The 26,496-nt window shown below is 38.0% G+C and overlaps 1 protein-coding gene across 3 annotated transcripts in view; it reads right to left on the bottom strand.

Annotated features, from left to right (window-relative positions):
* Positions 1-463: 463 nt before the first annotated feature.
* Positions 464-26,496, bottom strand: part of mrpl23 (mitochondrial ribosomal protein L23) — a 77,213-nt gene continuing 51,180 nt past the window's right edge. For all 3 annotated transcript variants that reach the window (XM_047350246.1, XM_047350235.1, XM_047350255.1), the window contains one exon: positions 464-1,238. In XM_047350246.1, coding sequence (XP_047206202.1) covers positions 1,074-1,238 — 165 coding nt within the window. In that variant the 3' untranslated portion in view covers positions 464-1,073. The remainder of the gene's footprint in view (positions 1,239-26,496) is intronic.

The following is a 26,496-nucleotide window of genomic DNA, read 5'->3' as shown; positions in this document are numbered from 1 at the left end:
CAACAGAAGAGATGGAGGAGGAGAGAAAAGTGGTTAAAAAGGCACAGAAAGAAGGAATAGAGTGATGGTGAAACTAGAAGCTTGTTCAATGAGCCAACAGGATCAATATTGACATTCTCCTTAGTGATAGATGACTTGGCTGGATTAGGTCAGGGACCGGACCTTTCTGTTAGCCAGGCAGCATTAGCGGTCATGGCTGGGGGACACTTACTGTAACTTTCGCTGAATAATGGAGGGTCTGAACAAGCCCAGAAGAGGTCTCCCCACCCTCCGCTTTATGGGCTTTATTACGGTAAGAGAACTCAGTCCCCCACTGGCCCAATTCAAAACACAAATCATTACTTTGTCAAAACAGCTACCAGACCACATTGGCACTTGCGAAAGCCAGCTTGCGCTGCAAACAACACCTCACAGCACCAGTTTCTCAGCACAACAGCCGTGAGAGAGCAGGCAGTAAGCAGAATACTTTTGGAATGGTGACCGTTTAATAGTTCTTATTAAAACAACTTTAACATTTAAACACAAAGGGCACACAAACATTGGGTACAGACTTTATTCATGGTTATGACAATGGCTGCTACCAGAAAATATAATGATGCCACTGCAAACTGCACGTATCTGCTTTCTAAAATAACATCCCATCTTTTGTTTACCAAATCTGAATAACTAATACAAGACAAACTCATGGAAGAGGAAATGATGTAGCTGTCCAGGCAGCTGGATCCAACCAGCTCGGAGAATATATGCTGCCTTCTGGTGTTGGGCATGGGATCAAGTATCTCGCAGAAACATAAAGACATGAGGTACAACAAGGGTGACAGATGAGAGGGATAAACAGAGGTTATCTGAGGTCATAGACAATGTGTGTGGTGGGCTGGTTTCATTAAAGACGAAAACTTGCCGCTCTCCTCCTCCTCCAATTGTTTTCTGTCTTCGGTTCCTGGACTCCAGCCTCACAAACACCCTGAACACATGTCTGCCATATCCCACACACGCTCTTTTTCACTACACGCTCGTGTTTCAGCAGAGAAAAAAAAGTGACATCATGGGGGTCGCATTTCAAATCAATAACTTCAGAGTCCAAACCACTCGGTGACCCCTCCTCTCCTGGGGTCAAGTTTCTGCCTCTGCTTCTCGTCCTCCATGAACTTCTCCTGCATCTCTTCCATTGAGCCCTCCGCCAGCGTACGGTCCTTTTCCGGGAAGATGTCAGGGAAGCTGAATGTCTGGCCTTGTGCCTGATGGGCAGAAATAAAAAAGGATGTGAATGTTTTGCATTTTTACTTAATAAGAGTTACAACTTAGTTTTTTTTTAAACTAAATGTCAATTAATAAAACACAAAAAAGAGAAATAAGATACCTATCTGGAACTCAGGACACTATTTCTGCCACTATATCCCTCTTCCAGTTACACAAATCCTCTCTTTATATCTGGCATTGAACGTCTCCAACTCCCTCCCACATTTAATCTCTCTCCATTTCTCTGGTCCTGATTTATTCAGAGGGAAAGGATGGTATCTATTATTTATTCCATACCAGCCCATCTCTGGCCATAGCTAATGCATTACTGGCCCAACTGTAGCCTGTGTCAGGGTGCTATAGAGTACAGTTTGCATACACAAAAAGAATGCTTAAAAAAGATAAGGAGTCATACGTGCAGGTATGCACACGAGTCTATTGTATCACTCTCAGTTTCTTCCAAGGACACCTAGAAACAAGAGGTAAAGTGACACAGTGACACAGCGCACTTCCGAAAATTCACGCACCCAATGTTCATTTTTAATGACCAAAACAAAAATATGAATCCATGTTAAATTATTTTAAAAGTCTATTTTCCCACATATGGTGACATTTACGTTTCACCGCAGAAACAATCAAATCCGTTGGGGAGGGAATGAAAAAAAAAAAAGCGCTATCACCTGGTTGCATAAATGTGCACACATGTTAGTACTTTGTTGAAACACCTCCTGATTCAGCATTCAGTCTGCTTGAGTCCATACCTGCCATCAGTTATAATAAATCGGAAGTGCCATGACTAATGTTCAGCTGTCCTAGTACTATTTTCATAATTTTTCCATATTTGCACATTTTACCTAAAGCCATAGTTTGCAGAGAGGTTATGAATAATACGAAGGATCTCATTTTACGAAGGTGCCAGTAAGGAGAGGAGTATGAAAAGATTTCCAATTGTGAAAATATGAGACCGCAGTAAAATTTACATTAACTAGACATTTTCCACTCTTATTAAAAAATAAAGCAGAAACTGGCATAGAGGGCAACAGCAATTATCTAGAGAAGCTCTAGAAATAATGCAAAAATGTTGCATTCTAAACATGGCAACAATCTGCTGTATTCTCTGTATAGGTAGGCACTACGGAGTAGGGTGACAAGACATACATCTATTCTTCTCAAGAAATTATCGAGGCTGGGTTGAAATCTCTTAAACACCCTCAGCACCCGGCTCTCACCCTGTAGGAGAACATGTTCTGGTCTGCTGACACCAAACAACAATTGCAAAACGTAGGTTTGGCACAAAAACAACAATAAACAACACCAAAAGAACAACACACCCATAGTTAAACATGGCGGTGGCAGCATCTGATGGAACTGGGGATTTTATCAAGTTGGAAGAAATTATGAATTGTTCCAAAAACAATTCACTTTGGACCCAAACCCTGTAGGTGTCTGAATATGGTAAAGAAGCCCAATATGATAAGGGATTCATTTTTAGGCAAGAAAATGTCCAAATCCTGAAAAGAATGACTTCAGAAGAGGCACATTTTTGCTGGTGAACCTTTATGCTGAACTAGGAACCTCTTCAGGGTGTACACACCCTATTGCTTAATGAACACAGGAGATAGGCACCACCAGAGTTAAAGTCTACAGAAAATCATTGGAGGTGGAAATATTACCAATTCAAGATGGAGGTTACTGATAAACCTGTAACATAGATGAAGCTATTGTACAGGATAATCGCCACATTATATATGGAAAAAGTGCATTATGGTCTCATTAGTCTGTGTCAGAAAATAGGGGTTGCTTAGACTTTTGAAAACAGCTGTATAGTCTGCTTAAATCTGGTGTAGACTGAACTGCACTTCCATATGTCATTTTTAGAGCTGTGTTTTTATTTCATGCAAAATGTGAACGTTCACAAATGCGCCCAAAGTGATTGAAGATCACAAACAACGCCGTTTACATCAGCAGCTTTAACGTTATAGTGACAGTCAAATGTGCTGATATGAGTCATAAACATTTCAACAATTATATAGTGGCCCACCGCTATAAAATAAATTGCTTCAGTGAACACAGCTGTCAATCAACTGTTCAAGTTGAATGTGTGAAATATTTGCTTGGGGTCAGTGTAGGCGTTAAAGAATGATCTGGCTCTAATGTGAATGTTACTGTGTCTGTCTCCAACCCCCAAAATACCGAGAGAAACATGCATATAATTACGCGCTGCATGGTTCTATTCCCAACGTGGGAGACAACATGAACCTCACTGAGCCAAAGATGCAAAACGGAAAAGCTTTCATTTATTGTAGAAATATTTAAAACCCAGATCCCGCTAAGGCATTGGGTATTTTAGGCCGTAAAATACAGTTCCAACAATTGTACAGTGCTTTTTGCACTTGTTTTAGAAAAATAAATACAAATTATTATTAAAGAAAGGTTGCCTAAGGGCAAGGACAGAGTAGGCTGAAGGATACAATGCTTACTGCACCTCTTAAAGGAGACATATCATGCAAAATCCATTTTAGCTCTTAAATATACTTTGTTGTGTACTTGAAGTCTGCAGGAATTCAGAACAGGTGAATTTAATCTCTACAGGTGCTGCGTAGATATCTTTATATTCTGTTTAGGTAATATCTTTTACTCCATTCAGTTTTTTCTACTATTTTTTGAACTATTACGTCACAGTATTTGCTGCAAAACACCAAAACAAGGTCATGGACTTCCTGTTCACCAATTTCGCGTATCCGGCATTTTTATTTCTCTCTGCGATTTTGTAGTTCAAGCTCTGGTATGCCGAAGCTGCAAGTGGATAAGTTTAAATGTTCAGTTGCTAGGTGTATTAACCCACACAATTCATTACATCATCCCCTAGCATCAGAACCTCTTCAAAGTACCTGGTTAAATTTTATTTTTTATAAAAATCTACCCACATCAGTGGGTATTCTCCCCTTTGTTTGTGCAAAGTACTTCAAGGACGACCGCCTTCAGCAACCTCCGCCAGCATCAAGAAGGACTTGGCGAAAGACTTCATCTGATTAGTTTGTTCTTTAAAAAACTTTATTTTAGAATAAATGTATTGTGTGTTGATATGATGTCCTGGCCATTGTTTTACTAGCAGTAGCATGGTGCCTTCTCCTTATGTTAGTGCTGTGAGCTCACGTTTAGCTTCTTGAGAACAAAACCATCCTGTGTTTTCAATAGTATTATAAACATTCTTGCATTGTTTTTGCAGTTTTTGTCTTGTTCCTGCACCGCTAGATAATCTTTATCAAACTACAAAAATGGGCGAACAGGTTGGAGTGGAACGTTCTCCGACCTGGAGAGGGGCAGGGTGCGAAGTATCTCAGTAGCATTTAAAGAGACCGCACTAAATCAAGTTGCTCTCAGATACACCTCAGAACAGTGGCATAAGAGGGGCCTTTGGAGCTACAATAACAAGGAATTCATACCAAAGCATTGCAGTTCACCTTTATATAGATCATAACTGAACAATTTAAGTGTGAAAAGGAAGTTTTTAAAAGCATGATATGCTTTTAAAAGACCCAGAGAGCAGAGACTTGAGCAGATTGATTAAAACAAGTTTTACGTCCATGAATAAAAAGCATTCTTAAAAGATCTCCTCAGTGAACAAAATTAAATTTTTTCAGAGATAATCAGAGAACTATGAAACAAGCTTAAGGTAAGTAAGTTATTTTTATTTTTTGGAGATCATTGTACACGTCATAGTCACCATTATGTAAAATGTCATGTTTCAATGTTGTAACACCGGATGTCTCAAATGGTCTATTACTTATTTAATTATCCTATCAGAGGAGTTTCAACCTCTCAACAGTGCCTTCAACCCAAATTGCATGAGAGACCAGGCGGTTGGACCATCATCTGTCAATCTACATCACCCTCTTACTCACAGACTGGTAGTGAGAGCTCCCCAGCTAGCAATGATGTTGTAATTAAACTGCATTTATGTTGAGAAGGAGGTGCTGCTTCTTTTAGAAAAGAGTTTACCAATATGCCCACAAAGTTAAGCTCTTTCGTATGGCGTCTTGGGTTATGCATAGATCACCAATTGAGACAGCATAGTTTGGCAAAGATGTGAGGACACCCCGACCCCTCTGTGCTCCTCTTCACAGTTAGAGCAGAGTCCATATTAGGCATTATGGACGAAAAGTGCATAAAGTATACACATATTTAAATCTTGTAGCCAACTAATCGCTACATCTCAAACTCGAGCTGGCTTACCCATTCATATGTTGACTATTTTGGCATTGTCACTGCATTCCGAGGCAACTTAGGGGTGCAACAGCAGTTGGTTAATTTCAACCCCCTTATTATCTCTTTTTTTTTTTTTTAAAGTTACACCATGTTAGTCTCAGTTTCATCTTTGGGAAATAATAAAATATTGCAATGTATGTTTTTGCACATTCCCCCCCAAAAATTACATTTTCATTTTTTAACCACATATATGAGAATATAGCCTATAAATTTGATTCATTTTAGTCTCTGTAATTTAAACATCCACAAACAGGTTTCGGTTGTAGGACACTGTTTTTTCTTGTCAAGAAAACATTTTTTTATATCCTGAGCAAAACTTTAAGCTAAACAGTTTCAGTCCCTTTTTGCCAAGTAAATTAAAAGCATTTTGAAATCAGCAATGTCTCCCCATTTAGTGTACAAAAATCACAGCCAGTTTTAACCTCAGGCTGTCACAATGATGTGCCTAATGGCAAACTGTCACATTCCTTCTGTTTCTCCAGGAATACAAGACATGCCCTTGAGAATAGAGCATTTTATAAACCATAAATGGTGGATGATTTATGGCTGATGTATGGTATTTATGGAATGTTGACAAAAAGGTGAACCAAAACCAAAAACTGTGACCCCAAAACTGTGAACTGAAAACATTTTAATGTGTCTTTATTCTTGGAGAGTTAGAGTAAAAGTCAATCTCAGTAAATTAGAGCATCAATTAAAGGTTTTTTACAGTGTTTTAGCTCAATATTACAGAAAGTGACATGTTTCGAGAATTTATTTTTGTACATTCTGATGTTAATGGCCAAAATTTGATTTTCAGATAATTAGAATATTACATTTATTTGCATATAACTGTCCAATATCAAAGTGTTTTTATTTCTAATACAGGGATGTTTTATTACACCCTAGAGAATCACTGACACTCCAAAATCAGAAAAATTCACACAAGATCATTAGTAAAGAAGGTGGCCGTTCACATGGTTCTGTATCCAAGCATATTCATGGTAAGTTTAGTGAAAGGGAAAAAGTGTGGTAGAAATGGTGCACAACCAGTAGGGATAACTGCAGCGTTAAGGTGGTTGTGAAGCAAATCCCATTCAAGAGCTTGGAGAAGATCAACATGACACAGAGTGCAGTGAGAGTGAATTCTGCAAGAGCCACAACCCAATAACATATCCAGGAAATGGGGTGAAACTGTTATGTTATCCTTGTGTTAAGAAACTTCTGGTCCAGAGAGAACTGCAGAAGCGTCTTACTTGGACTAACAAGTAAAAGGACTGGACTGTTGCTTAGTGGACCAAAAAACTAAATTTTTGTGTTTTATTTAGAAATCAAGGTCCTGTCTGGAGGAAGAGCTGAGAGGCACCACATACAAGTTTGCATCCTGGAGCCATGTGATCTTCTGGTGTTGTCCACTACGTTTCATCAAGTCCAAAGTAACAGGGAACAGAGAACCGATGGCATTTCTGAATTAAAAATGATTTTTATGGCTTCTGCAAGATTCCAGTTTTCTAAGAAACTGAATTTTGTATTTTCATTATCTGTAAGCAATAGTCACTTAAATTACCACAAACAAACACTTAAAAAAATCAATCAGTGTGTAATAAATAATATATAACAAACACATCAAAAAGTGAGGAAATGTGTTAAATAAATCGGTTCTTTGCTGTAACAATGTTCTTTGGCAATATATCTCATACTCTTACAAAGCTTGTTTACTTCCCTTTAAATAATGTAAGGAAAATGCATTTGTTGGCAACAAATCGAGTATGTGATCCGCACACCCATGAAAGACTTGCCAAATCTTCTCTGCCAATGCCAAACAGCTTTTGCTGATACTGTCGTTGGTAATCAGATGACTGAGTGGTGTCAGAAACATGTGCACTGGAACCTAAACGACAAGGATTGGTATGTTCAACGATGTGTCAAGATTCTGCCTACACAGTTAAACTGTGTGGAGAAAGCTTGGAAAATTGCTGTATCGAAAGGGCAGCAGCTTGTGTTAAAGGCTGTGTTATGGTGTTGGGAGGCATCTTGATCACTTGAGAAACTAAGGTACTTTCAGTGCAGGAAAATGAGATTCTGCAGCCAGTGGCAATCCGATATATTCCCTCAAAGAGCAGAGTTCATCAGGAACTACCTCCAGAATTTGGAATTGGAGAGGATGAAAAGGTCTGCCTGTAGTCCTGACCTCATAACTACTGAACACTTGTGGTATCAGGTTGGGCGTGCCGTTTGTGCCAGAATGACAAACACGACCACGCTGGCTGAGTTGCAAAAAATCCTGGTTAAGGAGTAGTACGCTGTCTCAGAGCAACATTTGACCAAGCTGGTGACCAGCACCAGGAGGAGTTGACAGGCTGTTACGGGTCTGTACGGGTTTTTCATGGTAAACGTTTATCTTGTTAAAATGCCATGTTGTCATGTTTCTTCAAACTTAAAATCATCCAATCAGATAAACAACACCAGTTCAGTAGCGGGGTGCATTCAGAGTCAAAAACCACATACTAGCTCTGCTGCTCAACGTACAAATATATTATTTATGCAATAGTGGCTTTATTTATGGGATGTAAACAGCCTTTACTGTACAGAGAATGAATTTATACTTCTTTACTACAACGCAAGCTTCTAAAACCAGGAACCTTATATCATGAGAAAAACAAAACACCCTATTTTGCTTCTGTTTTGCAGCAACGCCTGAAATCCAAGCTACAGGAGGTTTTCTTGTGAAGAAAAAAAAAAACAAATGTGCAAACCCTGTTGTAAGAAAAAAGCTTAGTCAAGCACAAGCAGTGAGCTGCCAAACACCAGAGCAACACCTGGAAACCAGCGGCATAGCCTGAGTATCTTTCTGCACACACTGCCACTGAGGAATCCCGAGTACAAACACTGAATAAAGCAAAGGGAAGTTTGCTGCAAGAGTTAAGTGGAGGACACCAAAGAAGCAGAGGGAAATATGTTGATGGATGAAAGGAGAAGACTAGAAGTAAGCAGGGGTGACAGAAAAAAAGGGGTCTACCCCAGTGCTATAAACACCAGACCATGAAACAAGATGACCAATGAAGCAATGAACCAAACAAGACTTCTCCCAACTTGAACCAAACATTGTCGCATGACAACTCCCAGTTAACAACACAGCCTTGGAAGCCTTATGTATACACTCAGTGAAAATTAATACCGGCCTCAGAGAGTGCGATTCACAAGAACAACAAAGCCCTGAGAATGAAATCAACAAAGCGATGAGACTTGTTAAACAAGTCTTATTATTGGCAGCAGGCTGCAGTCTGTGTGTGTGTGTGTGTGTGTGTGTGTGTGTGTATCCAATGTCTGCCGGACACATTTCCGCAGTGAGAGTAAGTGCTGCCAGAGAGCATTCATATTTTTGTTTGAAATATGTACATCACACCACAGCAGAAGCAAAAAGTCACGTCCTCTCCACCTCCATGAGCTCATGGAGGAAACAATGTTTTCTGTGTCTCTACCTCTCTCCGAGTATGTCATATACAGTGTGCATGCTAATTGATTTATGGAGAGGACCTGCGAAGACAGGCCAAGAAGGACAAAAGCAGAAAAAGAAATTAAGTTATTATGAGCCTACAAGGGATTTAATTTTGTTACTACACAACAAATTGAGGGAGTGGACACTTTCCCTGACTGCCATGATCTTTATAACGTTACCAATGGAATCAAGTTGCTATCCAGGAACATAGGGCATAGGCCTCACACTGCTAGCTATATAAATATACTCCTCTTACGCACATGAGTAACCCATTACACCAGCAGTTTTCCCCAACAGGAGAAAGGAAGGAGAAATAGTCTAGTGTAATGGAATGGAAGAGGGATTAAAAGGATAAGATACACTTTACAGGTTCTTTATTTATGTGAATATACACGCGTGCTTACTAAGCCCTAGTTTCATGCCTTGTTTTGTTTCAGAAAGTGAGCATTTAGTGTTTCTGCACTGCGTAAAATTTGGAGACCACTGTCACACTTTTTACATGTTAATTATCAACAGCTGCCAAAATGAGTCAAACAATTGGTGCCTCCTTGTTGTTTTCTTAGCAGTTACATTCAGCAGAAGTTACAACTGGATTGGTTGTGGTTAGGACAAATCTCTGAGGCAGAACTGCACTTCAGATTAACAGCCTCAAATAAAATAAAAAACAGTGTACATAGTTATTTGTCCGAGCTGGGAACATTGGAAACATTGTAAAATGAGACATATGCATGACTGAGTAATCATTTTTGGATCTTGAGGAGGAGAGAGGTAAGAGTTGGAAAGAGATGGAAAGGTCAACTGTACTTGGTCTGAATTAAATCTCCCTTTTTCTGCAACAAACTGAGCCCAAAGATCTCACTTCAAAACTATTCTTGGTTGTGGGTATGTGTTTCTGTAATGTAGGTTTTTTTTTTTTTTTTTTTACAAAAGATCTTTAAATTATGTTTTTAATGACATCAGGAAAACACTACGGTGCTTTCCAGCTAAGGACACAAAGGCTGATTTGACCAGCTCTTCTAAAAGTAAGAACATACAGAAATTAAATAGACTAAAGAAGGTAAAAACAAAACATATATGACTGTCAATTTTTTTCTAACAGCAAGAAATCCATAATATATAGCTTTCCTGACAAAAAGACCCCTGTTTCAAAATGTATTCATTATTTATGCTCAAAACTACCTATATTTGATGAATTAATAAGGTAGCATGAATGAACTTAAAAAGAAGACGTGCCTAAAAACAAGACCTTGTTTTTCAATGAGATTTACTTGTATAAATAAAGGCGGAATAACATTTTGAAAAAGCCTATTAAAATTTTAATGTGTTTTTTACTAAAAGATCTGGAGATTCAGAGTTAAAAATGTTGCATCAATAGTAAATGGACTGAACTTATATATCGATTTTCTATTCATACTGTCCATTCTAAGCACATTTACACTGCTTGTTTAACTCACTCACCCACCCGCACTGATACTCAGCACACCAGCCCTTGCACATTTATAGACTGATATGCAGATCTGTAGACAACTTGGAGATCAGGGTCTTGCCTAGGCTAGTATCATACTCACAACCTTCTGAAATTAGGGACCAAAAACTCAGAATAAAAAAGTCAGGCACTTCAGTCTTTTCATCCACATTTTAGATTTTACCTGAATGTCTAAGATTATTTCAGATAACTAAGGCAATTCTTATCGTTTAGCCAGAAATTTATTTTAAAGTAGTGTAACAGAGAATTTTGATTAGTTATTTATTAATTTATCAAGCATTATCTTTAGGCCAGGGGTGTCCAAAGTGAGGCCAGGGGGCCATTTACGGCCCTTGGAATAACTTTGTGTAGCCTTGACCGCAGCTCAGATCTTGTACAAATTTGGCCCTGATTTATATATTCTTAAATGCAAAACATTAAGTATAAATCCAAGTTTTTGTTTTTTATTTACCACGTTTTTTGCTTTCATTTTAATTTTGTAGTAAGCAGAGCCACATACATCCAGTGATTTATTCAAAAACAGACTTGGGCATACCTATTTATTTACCTTGGAGCAAAGGTTTTCGAAGAAAGTTCTCGTTGTTGCTGGAAATAGTTAAAAAATGTTTTTTGATCCACAAAATAAAACATGCGACGCAAGATTTTAGGAAATCGTACACCTTTCTTTTGTTAGGGTAACAAATGACACCCCTTTTCAGACCTACAATAATGTCAGTATGTAATGTTCTTTTCGACTATGTTTCATGAAAATATTGCATGTTTAATTTATTGCTGAGCAGGTTTTTAATTGGAAAAAAACCATTATGGCCCCTGAATACTTTCAACTTGCCAACCTGCCATGCAGTGCAAAAGCTTTTGATACACCTACTTTAGACTATTCCTCAGGTCTTTAACTCAACTGAACAATCATAGCAAGACAGTAAAAACATTCTTCTTTAAGTGACATAAAAATTAAAAAAAACAAGATACATTTTTCTTGTGGAACAAAGAAAGCTCGAGAATTTTCTGTACAGCTTCTGCTTCTAAAACCTTTCTTATATCCACCCCAAAGACAGATGCAATATTTTTTCTCTAATTTTACTAATTTCATAAGATACCCAAAATGGTATATGAGATGTTCAATTAGATTCTGTCAAATGCTTTGGAGACTTTTAGTATACAGACTTTTAATCCATTACAGCTTAACCTAATGGTCGTAATACGCCTCTAAATATGATTACTTTTCTTTAATAACTATAGCTACTGTAGGTTTCATAACCCAATATTGCATTATCTACAAGGGCTCAAAGGGTTAAAAAAAAAAAACCTAATGACTAAAGTAAAGAGCAGGATATTAGTCATAGTCCGATGGTTATAGAGAATTCCTGCTACAAAGATTCACACATTCAGTCTCCCTTTATCTCTTGGAAACAGTATCAGTGTTGCTTCGTTTTAAATGCTCTGATAAAAACAAGGAAAAGTGAGAAACCTGAATGAAAACACAGACTGCAGGGGTAAAGAATGTCAGTATCAAAAGATAAACAGAACTTCTTTCTTATATTCTAGGGAAAGACTGGTAAAGGAAACCCCTCTCCAGTTTAAATATGTTGAAACTTTGTTTAGAAACATAAATCGATATTAAAAAGTCAAATATCAAACTCAAACTCAATCAAGACTTAGAAAAATAACAACTGAGCATGAGTGCAGGAGCAAAGTAAAACCATCAGTCTGTAAAAGTATGCGGCAGTGAGAGTAGACCACTAACCAAGAGCATCCTGCTATGAGTTTACACAAGGTCATGAACCCTGTGCTCCTGACAATTACGCAGAAATGTCCACATCCCGCCAGTGGTCAAATAACTTAGTGGGCTTTGGCTCACAGCAGTGTATGTTTGTGCATGCCTCCGTGTCATTCATATTAATGGTAACATATGGTTCACATGACAATGACATAATGTTTTGGATGTTGTCTTTTTTAGAGTTTATACATTTGAAAATTGGCTTTATGTCATTTGTCCCTCCAAGAAGAAAAACAATTTTCTCAATACAGATTTTAACCAATTGTCCCACCATTAGAACAATTATTTAAAAAGATGTTTCTAAACATCCTGGGTTGAAATCCCAACCTGGGTTTGCCGGCCTTCCCGTGCATGCGTGGGTTTTCTTCGGGTACTACCATTAGTTGTCATTTCATGACTGTCTGTGTTGTGTCTGTGAGGACCACAACAGAAAACGTTCTTGGCTTTCTGTTGTTTTTATCTTCGGTGATGATACTGACTGTGTTCACAAAGTAAATGGTAAATGGACTGAATTTATATAGCGCCTTTCCAGTCATACAGACCGCTCAAAGCGCTTTACACTAGAGCCACATTCACCCAATCGCACTCACATTCATACACCGATACGCAGATCAGTAGGCAACTTGAGGTTACGTGCCTTGCCCAGGGGCACATCGACATACAGCAGGAGGAAGCTGGAATCGAACCCACAACCTTCCAATTGCAAGACAACTACTCTTCCTACTGAGCCACAGTCGCCACAGTGCTAATGCTGCTCTTATTTGTGCCATCACCAAATAAATTAAATTCAAGTTACAAGTTTCCTGTCTGGTAAGTAGCAGACTGTAAGCGAGTTAGCTGAGCAGATAGCACAACTAAGTAGGATCATTTTAATGTAGTACGGCAGTCCCCAAACCCCAGACTCCAGTCCAAATCCGGACCCAGAGGGCGTTTTGTCCAGACCACAAAGCATTTTGTCATTTACTATGTATTCCTGCCAGCTGCAGCATCTGACTTCTGAACAGGTGCGATGGACAGCTATGTGGGTCAGTGATATTCTGGTCCACACACCAAGCTAGCTGGTGGCGGTAATGCCCCAACTCGTTGTATGCCGACCGCAGAAAGACGACAAAGAATAAGCTATGCAAGGTCCTTGGACGCAGGTTGATAATGCCCCTTTTTCGCTGGGTCGTTTTAGGCAGCGTGGCTCCGCTCCACTCTTTTTGCTCTACTCGGTATGGTACCTGTTGTGTTTCCACGGACCCACTGGCAGCTGAAGCTCCGCCTCCAGCCGTCAGTGTCGTGCGCTGTGGCGCTATTAACATTACTGTTAATAGCTGTTTCTGTACTAGCTTGGGAGCTTGCGCTTGCTGACACTACAATGACTTGAGTAAGTAAAAGAAGATGGCTTTGTCAAAAATACATAAAGTGGACTATGGAAATTGCACATTTAAAGATGAATGGACAGAAGCACACACTTTCCTTTTAACTTCTGTAGGGTTTAAGGCCAATCTGCCTTATATGTTCTGAATCAGTTGGACTTATAGAGTGGAAATCTAAAGAGACATTATTAAACCAGCTCAAATGTATGTTTAATATTGGTACTTAAATTAGGTTGCACTTTTATATGTTTAGCAGATGATTTCATAGGCATACGAATAATTGATCAGTAGTTAAAAAACAAAAACTCTAGTGTTAATTAAATGTTAAACAAAAATGAAAAAAAAATTATTCTGCCAGTTGATTTAAAATGTTCGGACCCCAAAGTGTTGGATGATGGAGGTAGTGGACCTCCGGCTATATTAGTTGGGGACCCCTTCTCTAATATCATCAGAATAGCAAAAATATAAACTGTGCATAAGGATTTGACAGTTACTACTAGATGTAGCGGGTCCAATATTTTTGCTTAGGTCCTGCATCAAAATCAAAACAACCAAAAATGTCAAAATAAACACTATTCTAACCTCAATATTATTTTAAATTAATTTACCAATAATCAGGAAGGACTAATCGCTGGTTTTCCTTTTTTAAATAAAAGCAATAGAATTTTTGCAGGCATTTTATTTTTGTGTAAACTGAGTGATGCCATTTAACTTTTGTATTATTTTACTCAAGGTTATTATACCATGAGAATATCATACTGACCTATGCATATTTGGCATTGGGAAGAAATGCATTAGTCCAAGCTTTCCCAGTATAAAAATAATAGATAAGCAAGTGTTTATTAGGATGGGATGACTAGTCCCTCCTTGCAAATGTAGTGCATTTGTCTTGATTGCAGGTAGAAACTCTTTCATTATGCAGCGGTGTCATGAATTATTTTTTTAATACTTCAGAGTTCGCACCTTATTAGGGATGATACTTCATAGACTAATACAATCAGGCTCTTTCAGTAAAACAGACTTCAGCATCTACAGTTCAGTTTATTGAGATTCTTATATTTTGACTTTACATTGTTTCTTTTCAAACAAGGTAAAGCCAAAAAATCCAAACTAATATTAATTTCCAGTAAAACATGTGGTGAGCAGCAAATTTGATTTATTTTTTTACCACATATTGCACAAGCCTTTATATCATGACGTTATGAAGCAGAAACATTTGTTTCAGTTTTATCTAATTGTAAGGGATGATAAGATTCCAGCACTAATGTGTACAAGATTACTGGGAAGAAGACCATGAGGTGCAAAGATGGGTAAACACTGCCTCTGGTGTTCAGCTGAAAATACTTGATGATCTATCGCAGAAACCCCCTTGACGTACAGTGCACATCTTACGGTGGTGCACAGGCACACATTTCTGCCCAGAGACAAACAGTAGGAGTGGGTGAATAAATGTGTGTATGTGTGCATATGCGTGATAGTTTTCATGTCTGGGCATGTCTGCTTCCAGCCTGCTACTGGAGACATCGGACCCTGGTAAGAGAGCTCTCAGGAAAAGATCATCACCATCTAAATACACACCCAGCCACCCACAAAGACATTCCCATCCATCTGGTCTTGAATTGTACACTTATAGGAGAACAACAACAGTAGCCAATAATAACATTAGTAAATCTGTCCACATTAACAATAATGACCAACAACAAATGAGCAACGGCGGACCACATCAACTTCAGTGATTCCCATCTAGTAATTAAAGCTTAAGGCCATATCACACCTAAACCTTATTTTTCCTGTTACTTTCCATCATAGATACAAATAAACATATACACAAACATCTGTTTGCCACCATTATCCCCCCTCATGTATGTTATTCACCCCACAACCCCCACAACGTACCCCATTTCTTTTATGTAAACAACCCCTTACATACCCTCCCCCTCAATTTCAAGCATCCCCTCGACCAACCCCACCCCCGTCCCATCTTCAGACCCAAACATCCAGGCTACCAAACACACACACACACACACACACGCACACACACACCTACACACACACACAATCTATCAGACCCTTAAACCAAACCTCACAGACTCACTCCTACTTTGCAGTTGAACATAAACATCCAACCTACGCCCCTGCCCCCTCCCTGACACTAACAGGAATGCTGGGACCAGCTGGTGGAGAAAATATAAAACGAGGAAGAACACCAAAACAGGAAATGCATCAGTCGGGTCTATCAGAGGATTTTATCAGGCTGGTGGCACCCCTTCGGAGAACATGGGTGGCGCCGTAGGATGACTGGCTGATCAAAGTGGGAGCTGTGTCCAGAGGTCTACAGGTCAGGGGGTAATCAAGAAAAGGTTAGAAGAGTGCAGGTTTGTATGTGTGTTGGTCTGTGAATGTGTGCTATCTAAATAAGGGGAAACCAGAGGAAATGTGGTAGGAAATGACGGTGACGATGGAAGATGCTGCAAATAGAGATAAACTGGGAATCAGACAAAAAAAGAAAAAGAAAGGTGGAGAAGACAGAGAGTTGAGACAATCAAATCGCAAAATACTGAAAATGTTCCTGAGTGAAATTGTAAAAGTGCAGTTAATTTGTTCTGCATTTCTATACTCTTCTGCTAGAGTAATACCTGCATCAGTTTTTCATATGGTGATAAGTTGATTTGAAATTAATCTACTGCAAAGAGCCTCTACCATTAAAAAAAAAAGATCTGCATGTAAGTACTGCTCTGTTCTCCATAATTCTTGTTCTCTCCCCACCAAGCTCTTATGAAACCTACACATATACACTTAACAAGCCACATAAACGCAAAATTTTACATAGAAGAAAATTTTCCAATTTAAAGAAGCATTGAGCGATGTTTGAACAGCATCAGAAGCTTGTCGTTTTACTGGCTTCACCACCAACAGACGCAGCGGGTGAGCGCATCGGCTGATTCCTTCCTTCCATCAGCTTCCGAACCTCCAATACTAACAAATACCTTTAAGGTAAAGCTGCAATGCAAGACAAGGGTATATAATTACTTTTTTAACTGATCACATTTTGCTTGCTGTTTGATCAGATTAATTTTTCTCAGTCTAAGGGCATCCTCATTGGTAGTCCCACAGAGCTCCTCACAGCCCTTCTGCTGGCCCCACCACCTGTTCTTCTATCATCTCTATAATATCAGGCAGTATAAAGTTTTTATGAGACTACTGATCATTGCCTAGAAGTCTCAAATTTTTGCAATCTACTAACATTTTCTAAAAGAACTAAACACTTAGAATCCTACTTTTGACCTAATCATCTTAAGCTTAGTGCTTTTTTGGTCACTCAACTTGAACAGAATATGTAAATTACTCTTTGTTTGTTAGAGATACATAAGTAATTTTTTTTTGAAGAGTGGCACCAGTCAATCTATCCTTGGCCAAAGCTCTGGTTTTAAAGCAAGCAGAAATTAAAGAATTACAAGATTATCCACATTTTTGCATCAAAGCACAACATTTATCTGATTGTTTGATGCACTGGTTTTAAATTTAGTAAAGTACATCCTGTTGGTTGGTGGACTTGAAAAAAAAAAAAAAAAAAAAGGGGTGTCACATTTTTTTTATATTTAAACCCATAGATCACGTATTAGAGCTGGTCAAGGGAAAATTGGCCGATTCTGATCTCTGGCTGATTGGTGCGTCTGTCTTTGTTTTTTCACTCCTGTATACTGTATTTAAATTAAATTCATAATAGCCAGATTTTTTTTGCTTTCCCTAAAACAAATAGACTTCCAGCCAACATTTGTTTAAAAGAAATTTATCTTGTTTTTTTTAACAAAAATGCCCCCAAATCAAAACCCCACCTTACAAAAACACATACTAACAAAACCAACATAGAAGGGGCAGTAAAGATATTTCTTCCAGCTGGTGCTAATCACTGCTAAGCAGGATGTGTCACCACAGTCCTGTGCTTTAGGGAAAGCAAATAACAAGAAATTAACTGATTAACCAATACCGATTTCAGTTTTATTTGAGGTCTGACGTGCCAATCCCAATTTTTACAAATCCTGATGTTTTTCTAAGGATTATAACACAAAAAAGAGAAAACAAACTGCTGCATGTTTTTTGTTGGAGGCGGTAGTTTGAAAACCAACAGAAAATAAAAAGAAATTATACCCATGTGGTGCATTAAAGCATAAATTGTTGTTTGATTCGTTAATAGTGAAAATGGTGAAAATTCTTAGTTCTGCTGCATTTAGTGAATAGGAAAAAACATTTTTCATTACTTAGCCTACCGATCACTCATCAGAGCCAAAAAAGGGAAAATTGGCAGATTTTGATATCTGGCTGATTAATTGGTGCATCTCTGCAGATGACCAAGCACACACAAAACTGATTAAATCACAAAAAAGCAGCCACCAAAATCAGTTAATGACTTAAATAATGTCTGAAAATTCTTTGTCTAAATAAACCAATTTCAACATTACGAAAATTAATATATCTGAATCTAAATCATGTAAATCTAAAACTATTTGAATTTGTAAATCTGTAATGCACCAAACCAATTATAGCATGCTAAATATCATATTTGGATCTTTATTAAAATAAATGTATCTTTGTAGATGTAGATATTACAGTAATAATGAACTTAAATGTTTGAACTTTGATTGAAACACTGCAGATAATGTACAGTAAGTGTTTAATTACATTATTTATTCATGTCAAGCTATTCTAAACACAAATTTGCCTTTTATTGTAAAGAGAAACTGAGACTTTCAGATATGCAAATAGATAATTTAATTCATTTCTTGACTGAGGCTAGGGCTGGGCGATAAATCGATTTTATCAATTAATTCGAATTTGCAATTAATGAAGATTTAATTTTTGGGAAATCTGAATTTTTTTCTGTTGCGCCAGTAAACTACTCGGGCCTCTGTAGTTGAGTGACGTCAGTCTCTCACAGAAACGCCGAAAATGGCATCTAGCAAGGAAGACCTTGTTCCTAAAAAAGGCACGACTTTATCAATTATATGGAACTGGTTCGGTTTCGCGACCACGGACTTGGAGCAACACACAGCACATTGTAAAATCTGTTTAAAGCCTGTTGCTACTAAAGGTGGAAGCACTACGAATTTATTTCAACACTTGAAACAGAAGCACTCAGTGGAGTGGGAGAAATGCTACTCTCTATGAAAAGCTCAGGACAGCAACAGACCAGAAATCCCTGCCAAGAGACAACCCACCTTAGGGGAATCATTTTCATACAGTGTTCCCTACAAAAAGACTGGGCCCCGATGGAAAGCGATCACGGATGCTGTTGCGTTGTTTATTGCCAAAGATACTATGCCTATTTATACAGTGGAAAAGTCTGGCTTCATTCACCTGCTGAGAACTTTAGACGCAAGGTATGTACTACCTAGCCGGAAATATTTTGCTGAAGTTGCCCTGCCCCACCTGTACAAATGCACACGTGAAAGGATTGCAACACAGCTGGCGGCTGTAAGTTTTTACTCTGCCATAACAGACTTGTGGTCCAGTCGGACAATGGAGCCATATATGAGTTTGACTGCGCATTTTGTCGACGATGACTGGGCTCTACGAAGTGTCTGCCTGCAAACAGCTTACTTTCCTGATGACCACAAAAGTCAGGTCATTGCCGAGGGGTTAAAAGACGCTCTGAACTCCTGGAACCTTTCCAAAGACCGACTCATCTGTATGACAAGACAGCGGCACCAACATTATTAAAGCTCTGAAAGACATCGGGTGGCCAAACCTCACCTCACCTAAGTGGTGCAGCTGTGCATATGTGCAAAGAACAGGCTCTGCCCAATAAGAAAAAGACTTTAGGCGCCTTCTTCAAAAGAAATGTGACAGTGCCATGTCCCCATGAATCAGAGACTGTGAATATAGAAACTGAGCTGGCAACCTACCTGTTGACCCCTGAGGTCGACCCAGACACCGATCCACTTCAGTGGTGGAAGCGCCACGAACCAAACTTTCCAAGGCTCAGTAAACTGGCCAAGAAATATCTTTCTGTCCCTGCTACTAGTGCCCCATCAGAGAGGGTTTTTAGTGTGGGAGGGGGCATTGTTACATGCTACAGGCCATGCCTGAAGCCAGATACAGTAGACAGTTTTGCTTTTCTTGCCAAAAATGTGTAGAAAAAACCTCAAAAGACAGCAAGAATGTCATATTGATTTTGCTGACTATGCAATGAATATATGTTTGAAAAGTAACTCTTTCATTTTGTTTACATACAGTCATAGAAAAAAAATATTACATCACCCTTGATTTCTTGTTCATTGTTTTCTTCAAGTAATATACATTTAGAAAAAAAAATCAAGGATGGTGTAATAATCTTTTCCCTGATTGTATCAGGGATTTATTGAAATACTGTTTTGTATACATAAGCTATATTTTCTTAAAACCTTTGTGAAATCTAATGCAATTTTATTTTGCACTGTATTAGTCCCAAAAGTGGAAGATGTTTTGATAATGGCATACAGTGTTGACTTTCTGTTTAAGAAAATATACTGTCAAAATATTCTAAAGGGGAAACGTTTTTTACCCTAAGACAAGGCACTTTTATATATTCTTTTATTTTTTAAGCTAGTTGTTGAAGTTAAACAAGTGAAATTAGACTTGTTTTGAGATGTATACTCAAAACTGAGAAACTAGCTAATGTGTAATATCACAGGCATTTGTTGTTGTATTTTCAGTGTTAACAATGGCAGGGCCTTCCATCTTGGTGAATGGCCTGCATCTTGTTCTATTAACATGTTTAACGGCTTATATTTAGTTGAGATTTGAAGTCAGGTCAACTTCCAGATGGATGATTGAAATAAAAGCAAGTTTCTGAAAATAATTTCTCAAATTTGTTTTCATGAAATGAAAGAGGAAACTAAATCGATTAATCGGATTTGGTATAAGAAAATCGGAGATTTTATTTTTAAGCCATATCGCCCAGCCCTAACTGATGCATCTTCAAATCTTAATAAATATCACAATACATATCAGATATTTACTTAAAAGCTATTTTACAATGTTTAAGCACAGAAAATCTAATGTTATATCAACTGAAAAGCAGCCGGTCACACAGAAGAAACTTGGGAGTAAAAACGAGTTGAGGTATAAATTAAATAAAAGAATTCAGAAGATAAATCCTACAGCCCTGAGTAATAGTTGAAAAATGAGAGAGGAGCAATGACAAAAAGTGGCAGACGTTAAAAATGTTAATGGGTGTGATAAGCAAGGGTGAGGCAGCACAGGAAAGGGAAGGAAGCTCAGCGGCAGACAGACAGGCCTGTCTGAGGAGAGCCTGGGTTTGCGTGACAAGGTGAAAAGGGAAAGAGGCAAGAGAGAACAAGAGCGATCGCGATCCAAATTCTTTAAAATAATAAAATTCCACACAGATAAGCAAGATTTCCCGCTCAGGCCCGCTTCAGCATCTCCAGCTTCACAGAGCAGAAGGCTTCCCTCACACACAAAACGGGAGGGGAGGAAGGTTGCTGGGGTTTCAGGGGGTTAAAATCTGTTGTGTGTCCCTCTATCACCACCTTTATTCAGCCTAGCTGAATATACACACCACTCTTACTGATTATTAAGCAACACAGAGCCAATAACAGATAGGAGATAAACGAAGGCCAGTAAAGGACACTACAGCAAAACGTTGCCATCTAGTGTCAGGCTAACATGACTTGGTCTTACCATCATAGTCACTCAGAATACAGCTGTTTCCTCCCCCTACTTTTCCAATTTCAGCTGTGTCACAACTCCTCCATGTTTGCTTCCCTGTCTCTAATGTTATTTTATTTTTTTTATAGCTGTCTGTTCGCCTTTAAAATAAGTCTTACTCAAACCTGGGCCCTGACTGGAAGCAAGTTATGGGACAAAAACAGACTAATGAGAATACACCACTTTTAGAGTAAAAGTACACCTTATTCTGTCAAACCTCGGATTTTTTTCTTCTGTGGTTGTTGGTGAAAAATATTGCTTCAGGGAACAGAGAAAGTATGAGCAGAGGGTCTGTCGGTAACCTGCTCCTAAAAAGAAAACCTTCACTCTATTATGAGAATTTGTCCAACATGCACACAAAAAGATCATGTTTGATAACCTTGTATTATTCATAACTTTCTTTAAAAAAGGAGAAAAATTTTGAAAATTCTAAGGTGAAACTTAAAAAAAACATACATTAGTCATCTGTCTGATTAGGCTTTGGAGATAGCAGATATGGGATGGAAACCCCGGACAGCCCTCTACCTCATCCCGGAGGGGTCCCAAGGATAGAACAAATATAGAGTACCTCAAGCAAGTTTCAGCTCTGTTTCGTGGGTCTCCCTCCAGTGGGACGTACCCCCAAAAACCTCCAAAGCGAAGTGCTCAGGAGCCATTCCTGATAAGATGATCGAGCTAAGCTCAGTCCTTTTGATGCAGAGGAGCGGCGGCTCTAGACAACAGATTCCCTCAACCCATCCCTGAAAGAGGAAGCTAATTTCAGCCAGAATCTTTTTCCTTCTTTTGGTAATGATCTATATCTCATGACCATAGACAGGGACCATAGAGGGACCAGTAAATCAGGAGCTTCACTACACTTTTTTGCCCAGCTCTTTCTTCACAATGACACAGCCTATCCATCTCCTACTCCTCTACAATGACTCATTAAAAAGACGCCAAGATACTTGAACACCCTCAGTTGAGGCAGAGACTGATCCTCAAGGGAGTGTGCAATCCACCACTTTTCCGAATGAGAACCATGACATCAGACTTATAAGAGCTTACTCTCATCCTGATCGCATCACACTCCCCTGCAAACCCCTTTAGTGCATGCTTAAGGTCATAAGTTTAAGATGCCAACAGAACCACATCATCTGCAAAAAGCAAATATGAGACCCTTAGGTTCCCAAACCAGATGTTGTCCTTTCCTTCTGGGGCTTCACTGAGGGAGGGGTTCCAAGACATCCTTAAGAAAATATGTTGACCATCTTAAAATTTAACTGAAGACATAAAAAAAAATTCTCAATGACATTTAAAATCCTTTTCTAATTTCCACTGCTTTCAAAATTCTGAGAGCAAGAAATATTGTCTGTATGAGATGCCCAGTGCTTTACTGTAAAATTTTAAAATCAGTCATGACGTACTTCTACCTCCTTTAACGAAGCTCTAGTTTGAACATGTAATTCACTGTATGATAAACTATACATTTACAACAGCTTCAGAGCCATATTAAGAAAATTATAATTTAATGTATTCCAGCTGTGGTTGAAGTGTTTCTCTCTGAATGTTTTTCTATATTTTAGAACTTCTACCCCCTTTAAAATGTTAAATAATAAGAGAACTTTAGGAGGACGTCCATAGTTTTGGGCAGTGTGCATTGTCTCACATACAGCTCGAATAGTTATGACAGTTGCAATTGTCATCGCATTCATCTTGAAGCAAAAGATTATATTTTTCCCGAAAATGCAAAACCTGTACTTCAGCTGCACTAGAGCAACACCATAGTACATGATCATAAGTTCATAGTAAAGTTGACAGTTTGAGGTTCAACATGAAAGGTTGAACCTCAAAGGTCCACAGTTTTTGGGGCGCGGCGCTGATGGTGTAGGGGTTAAGTGCGTGACCATGTACAGAAGCTACAGTCCTCGAAGCGGCCGTCCCGGGTTCGAGTCCCGGACCCGGCGACATTTGCCGAATGTCTCCCCCTCTCTCTACCCCTCTTTCCTGTCTGCTTACTGTCAAAAAAATTTTAAAATAAATGCCACTAGTGCTGAAAAAATATGTTTAAAAGGTCCACAGTTTTCATTCACCACAACTATACTGTGCCTAACACAGTGGATTTGGCATTTACAACTGAGTATAACTTTATGTCATTAGACTTAGACTTACAGAACTAGGACTGTAGAGATCCACATTGTTCTGGAGTGGTTATGAATTTCTGTAAAGCTCTGGCCTGCCAGTAACAAGGATTGAAGCATTGGAGTTATTTGCTATTGGATTTTAAAGCATTTCTTCTTATTTCTGGTTGTATTAAAAGCTGACTGATTATAATAAAATGTTTAAAGTAAAAAAAAAAAAAAAAAACATTTTCTAGCCTAATATGGAGAATTTCTCATTCTCTGCGTCACTAGAAATCTACAAATATCCTAATGGTCTTTGAAGAAATTATTTGCACAGAGTACCGGGCTGCTAGATAAAAGTTAAAGTATATTGCGACAAATAATGAGCTCCTTACAATTTATATGTACATTACTCCTTTCTGCACACCTCAAAACATAACTATATCACAAATCTTTTTTTTTTTTTTTTAAAAGCCCTGTATTTAAAACAAACTGTGACTTTGTCACAGTGTCCAAAATAAGCTCTGATTTACTGTTAGACTTGCTACATTGTTAAATCATTCATTCATTTTATTGTAACTATACTGTAAAATTTAATTTAGTCTTCCTGCTGTGAACGGTCATTAGTTGTAGTCATGGCAAAAAGAAAGTACACCCTTTTTAAGGGTACATTTATGTAGCTTATGCATATTTAGGGTTGTTGGGATGTAAGTAATAAAAACAGACTATTGTGGCCTAATGTTTCTTTAATAAATAAGGACATTTTTGAAATACAAGATGTGTGATTAAGCTGGGATATAATGTGAAAACCCTGTTTAACTAACAGCCTGTAAAACAAAATATATATATATATGCTTCCAAAGAAAGTAGCTATATTTTGGTAATCTCTTACACCTTTGGTGTTTGGTCTCCTACTGAAATAATAAAGTACATCTTGGTCTTTTTTCACTCAGTAAAAAACATCTGCATTAAAGTTGTGCTAAACATTGCATAACCTTGCTGTTTAGCTTTGGTGCGATCATTAACCAGAATCCACCAAAGCTGTCCAGCTGTCCAGTTGACTGCTCCATTCACCTGCCAAATGATTTGCGAATCTCCACCTATAAGGACTTTAATGAAAAAAATTACTTCATGAACAAATGGCAAATGTTCCTAGGGCACGGTGTCATTACAAACCAGAATTTAAAAAAATTGTTGTCATAGCAAAAGCAAACCAGCTGCTCTGTCAAGCAACACAATATAAGAATTAATAAACTGTAAATATTTAAGAATTAATAAACTGTAAATATTTATGGGATTGTTTATTACCTAGAGGGACAAAGAAAATAGTCAAGGAAGATTAAGCTTTCTCAAGTACTGGTCGGCTATGTTCGTGTAATTCTTGCAAGTCTAAATTATGACTGAGATAAAAATGTCCTTAACTGACGGTTACTATAACAAAGTCTAACTGAAGCAGTGTTTAGATGCATTTTAAATGTTAACTCTTCCCTTTTAAGTAAAGGAAGCTATCTAACTTTTTTGAGAAGAAAGAAAAGGTGAAGAATGTGTTTTATGTTCATTGCAAAACTAAAACATCTATGTAGGTGTGTTTGAAACAGTCTTGAAGGTTGTAACAAAGTGTAAAGCAATTTTTATTTTGTGCAAAGAGGCTGCAACATAGATAAACCTTCAAAGCATTTACAACCTTCCCAAATTAAAAAAGTCACGATGGGCGATGGATACTTTGACTTTGAACAATTGTAGTTTTGATGTCTTCATTTACAGAGCTTTGTGGGGACAAAAATAAGTTGTTTGCCATTGGTCTTTGTACACACTGTGCATTAATTTGTATGAGTTGTTAGAACTGGGAGAAAAATGTAACATCTGTTACTGACATAGAGGTGCAATGTCAGGAAGTAGTGAGGCAGCAAAGTCACTTAAAGGCCTTCAAAACACTTTATGATGTTAATAAATAACAGTTGAAGATTCCAATAATAAATTAAATAGGATAGTGGCAATTTTAAATGAATGCTCTATACTTAAAAAATTTAGTTAGTAAATTTGTTTTTATTCTCTCTTGATTTCAGAAAGCTACACGAGCACTGGCTTTGGATTTAAATAAGGTCATCACAATACAAAAACAAAATAAATGCAAATATTTGCACAAACTGTGAACTAGCATTTGAGTACGAGTACGAAAGCATTTGAACCACTTTGGTGGAAATAAAGATATTGTCTGAACCCTTCTTTTGGCCATTTCTGCAAATTCATTGTAATAACAGTGAAGTGCAAACCAATATAGTAAATTATTATATATTATTGAAAATTCATTTATTTCAGTAACTTAATTCAGTAAGTGAACCACATTATATGGATTAATTGCACACAGACAGAAGGTTTTCTGCTTACAGCAAATTAAATCTTGACATTTAAGATTAGAATATTACTTCAGATAAAAAAAATGTATATTTTTTTTAATACAAAAATATGGGCTTAATGAAAGGTATGTTTAATACCAGCTTAAAGGTTGTTATTGTTTCAAAATGTACTTTTCATCTGACAAGGGTTAGGGTTAGGGGGTTAACCCTAACCCTTTCATCTGTCAACATCAGAATGCATATTCTGATTAATTGCAAATGACGGTAAAAGAGAGATAAGAGTAAGAAAAGGTCATATTTGCTTAATGAGGAGTGTGATGTGTGTGAAATGCAAAACAATGTTCTGGCAGCTGTAACCTTATTTTTTTTAGAGTGTGAAGATGAAGATCTTTCTTGCATGATGCCATGCCTTGTGTGCATTCTACCTAAAAGCCACCCGAAAGCGCTGTTGTGTAAATGCATCAACAGCTAAGGAATTCCCACTGCAAAGTGAATACATGAATGGGAACGGGAGAGAAAAGATGGGCATAAATCTCTGCACATTCTCCAGAAGGTTTGAAACCAGCTCAGCTGACTTTTTCAGCACTGTAACATTGCAATGAAATGATGGGATGGGTATAGTCACATGTTCCATTCATACACTCTCAGCATCCCTCTTCAGTAGCTTTCAACTTGCACTTTGAGCACTCTACCCACTGAATTGCTGCAGCTCTTCCCGGCCGG

This window comes from Girardinichthys multiradiatus, chromosome 2, assembly GCF_021462225.1.
Source record: "Girardinichthys multiradiatus isolate DD_20200921_A chromosome 2, DD_fGirMul_XY1, whole genome shotgun sequence".
NCBI classification, from domain to species: domain Eukaryota; kingdom Metazoa; phylum Chordata; class Actinopteri; order Cyprinodontiformes; family Goodeidae; genus Girardinichthys; species Girardinichthys multiradiatus.
The sequence above is the reverse complement of the archived record's forward strand: the minus strand, read 5'-3'. Positions and strand labels throughout refer to the sequence as shown.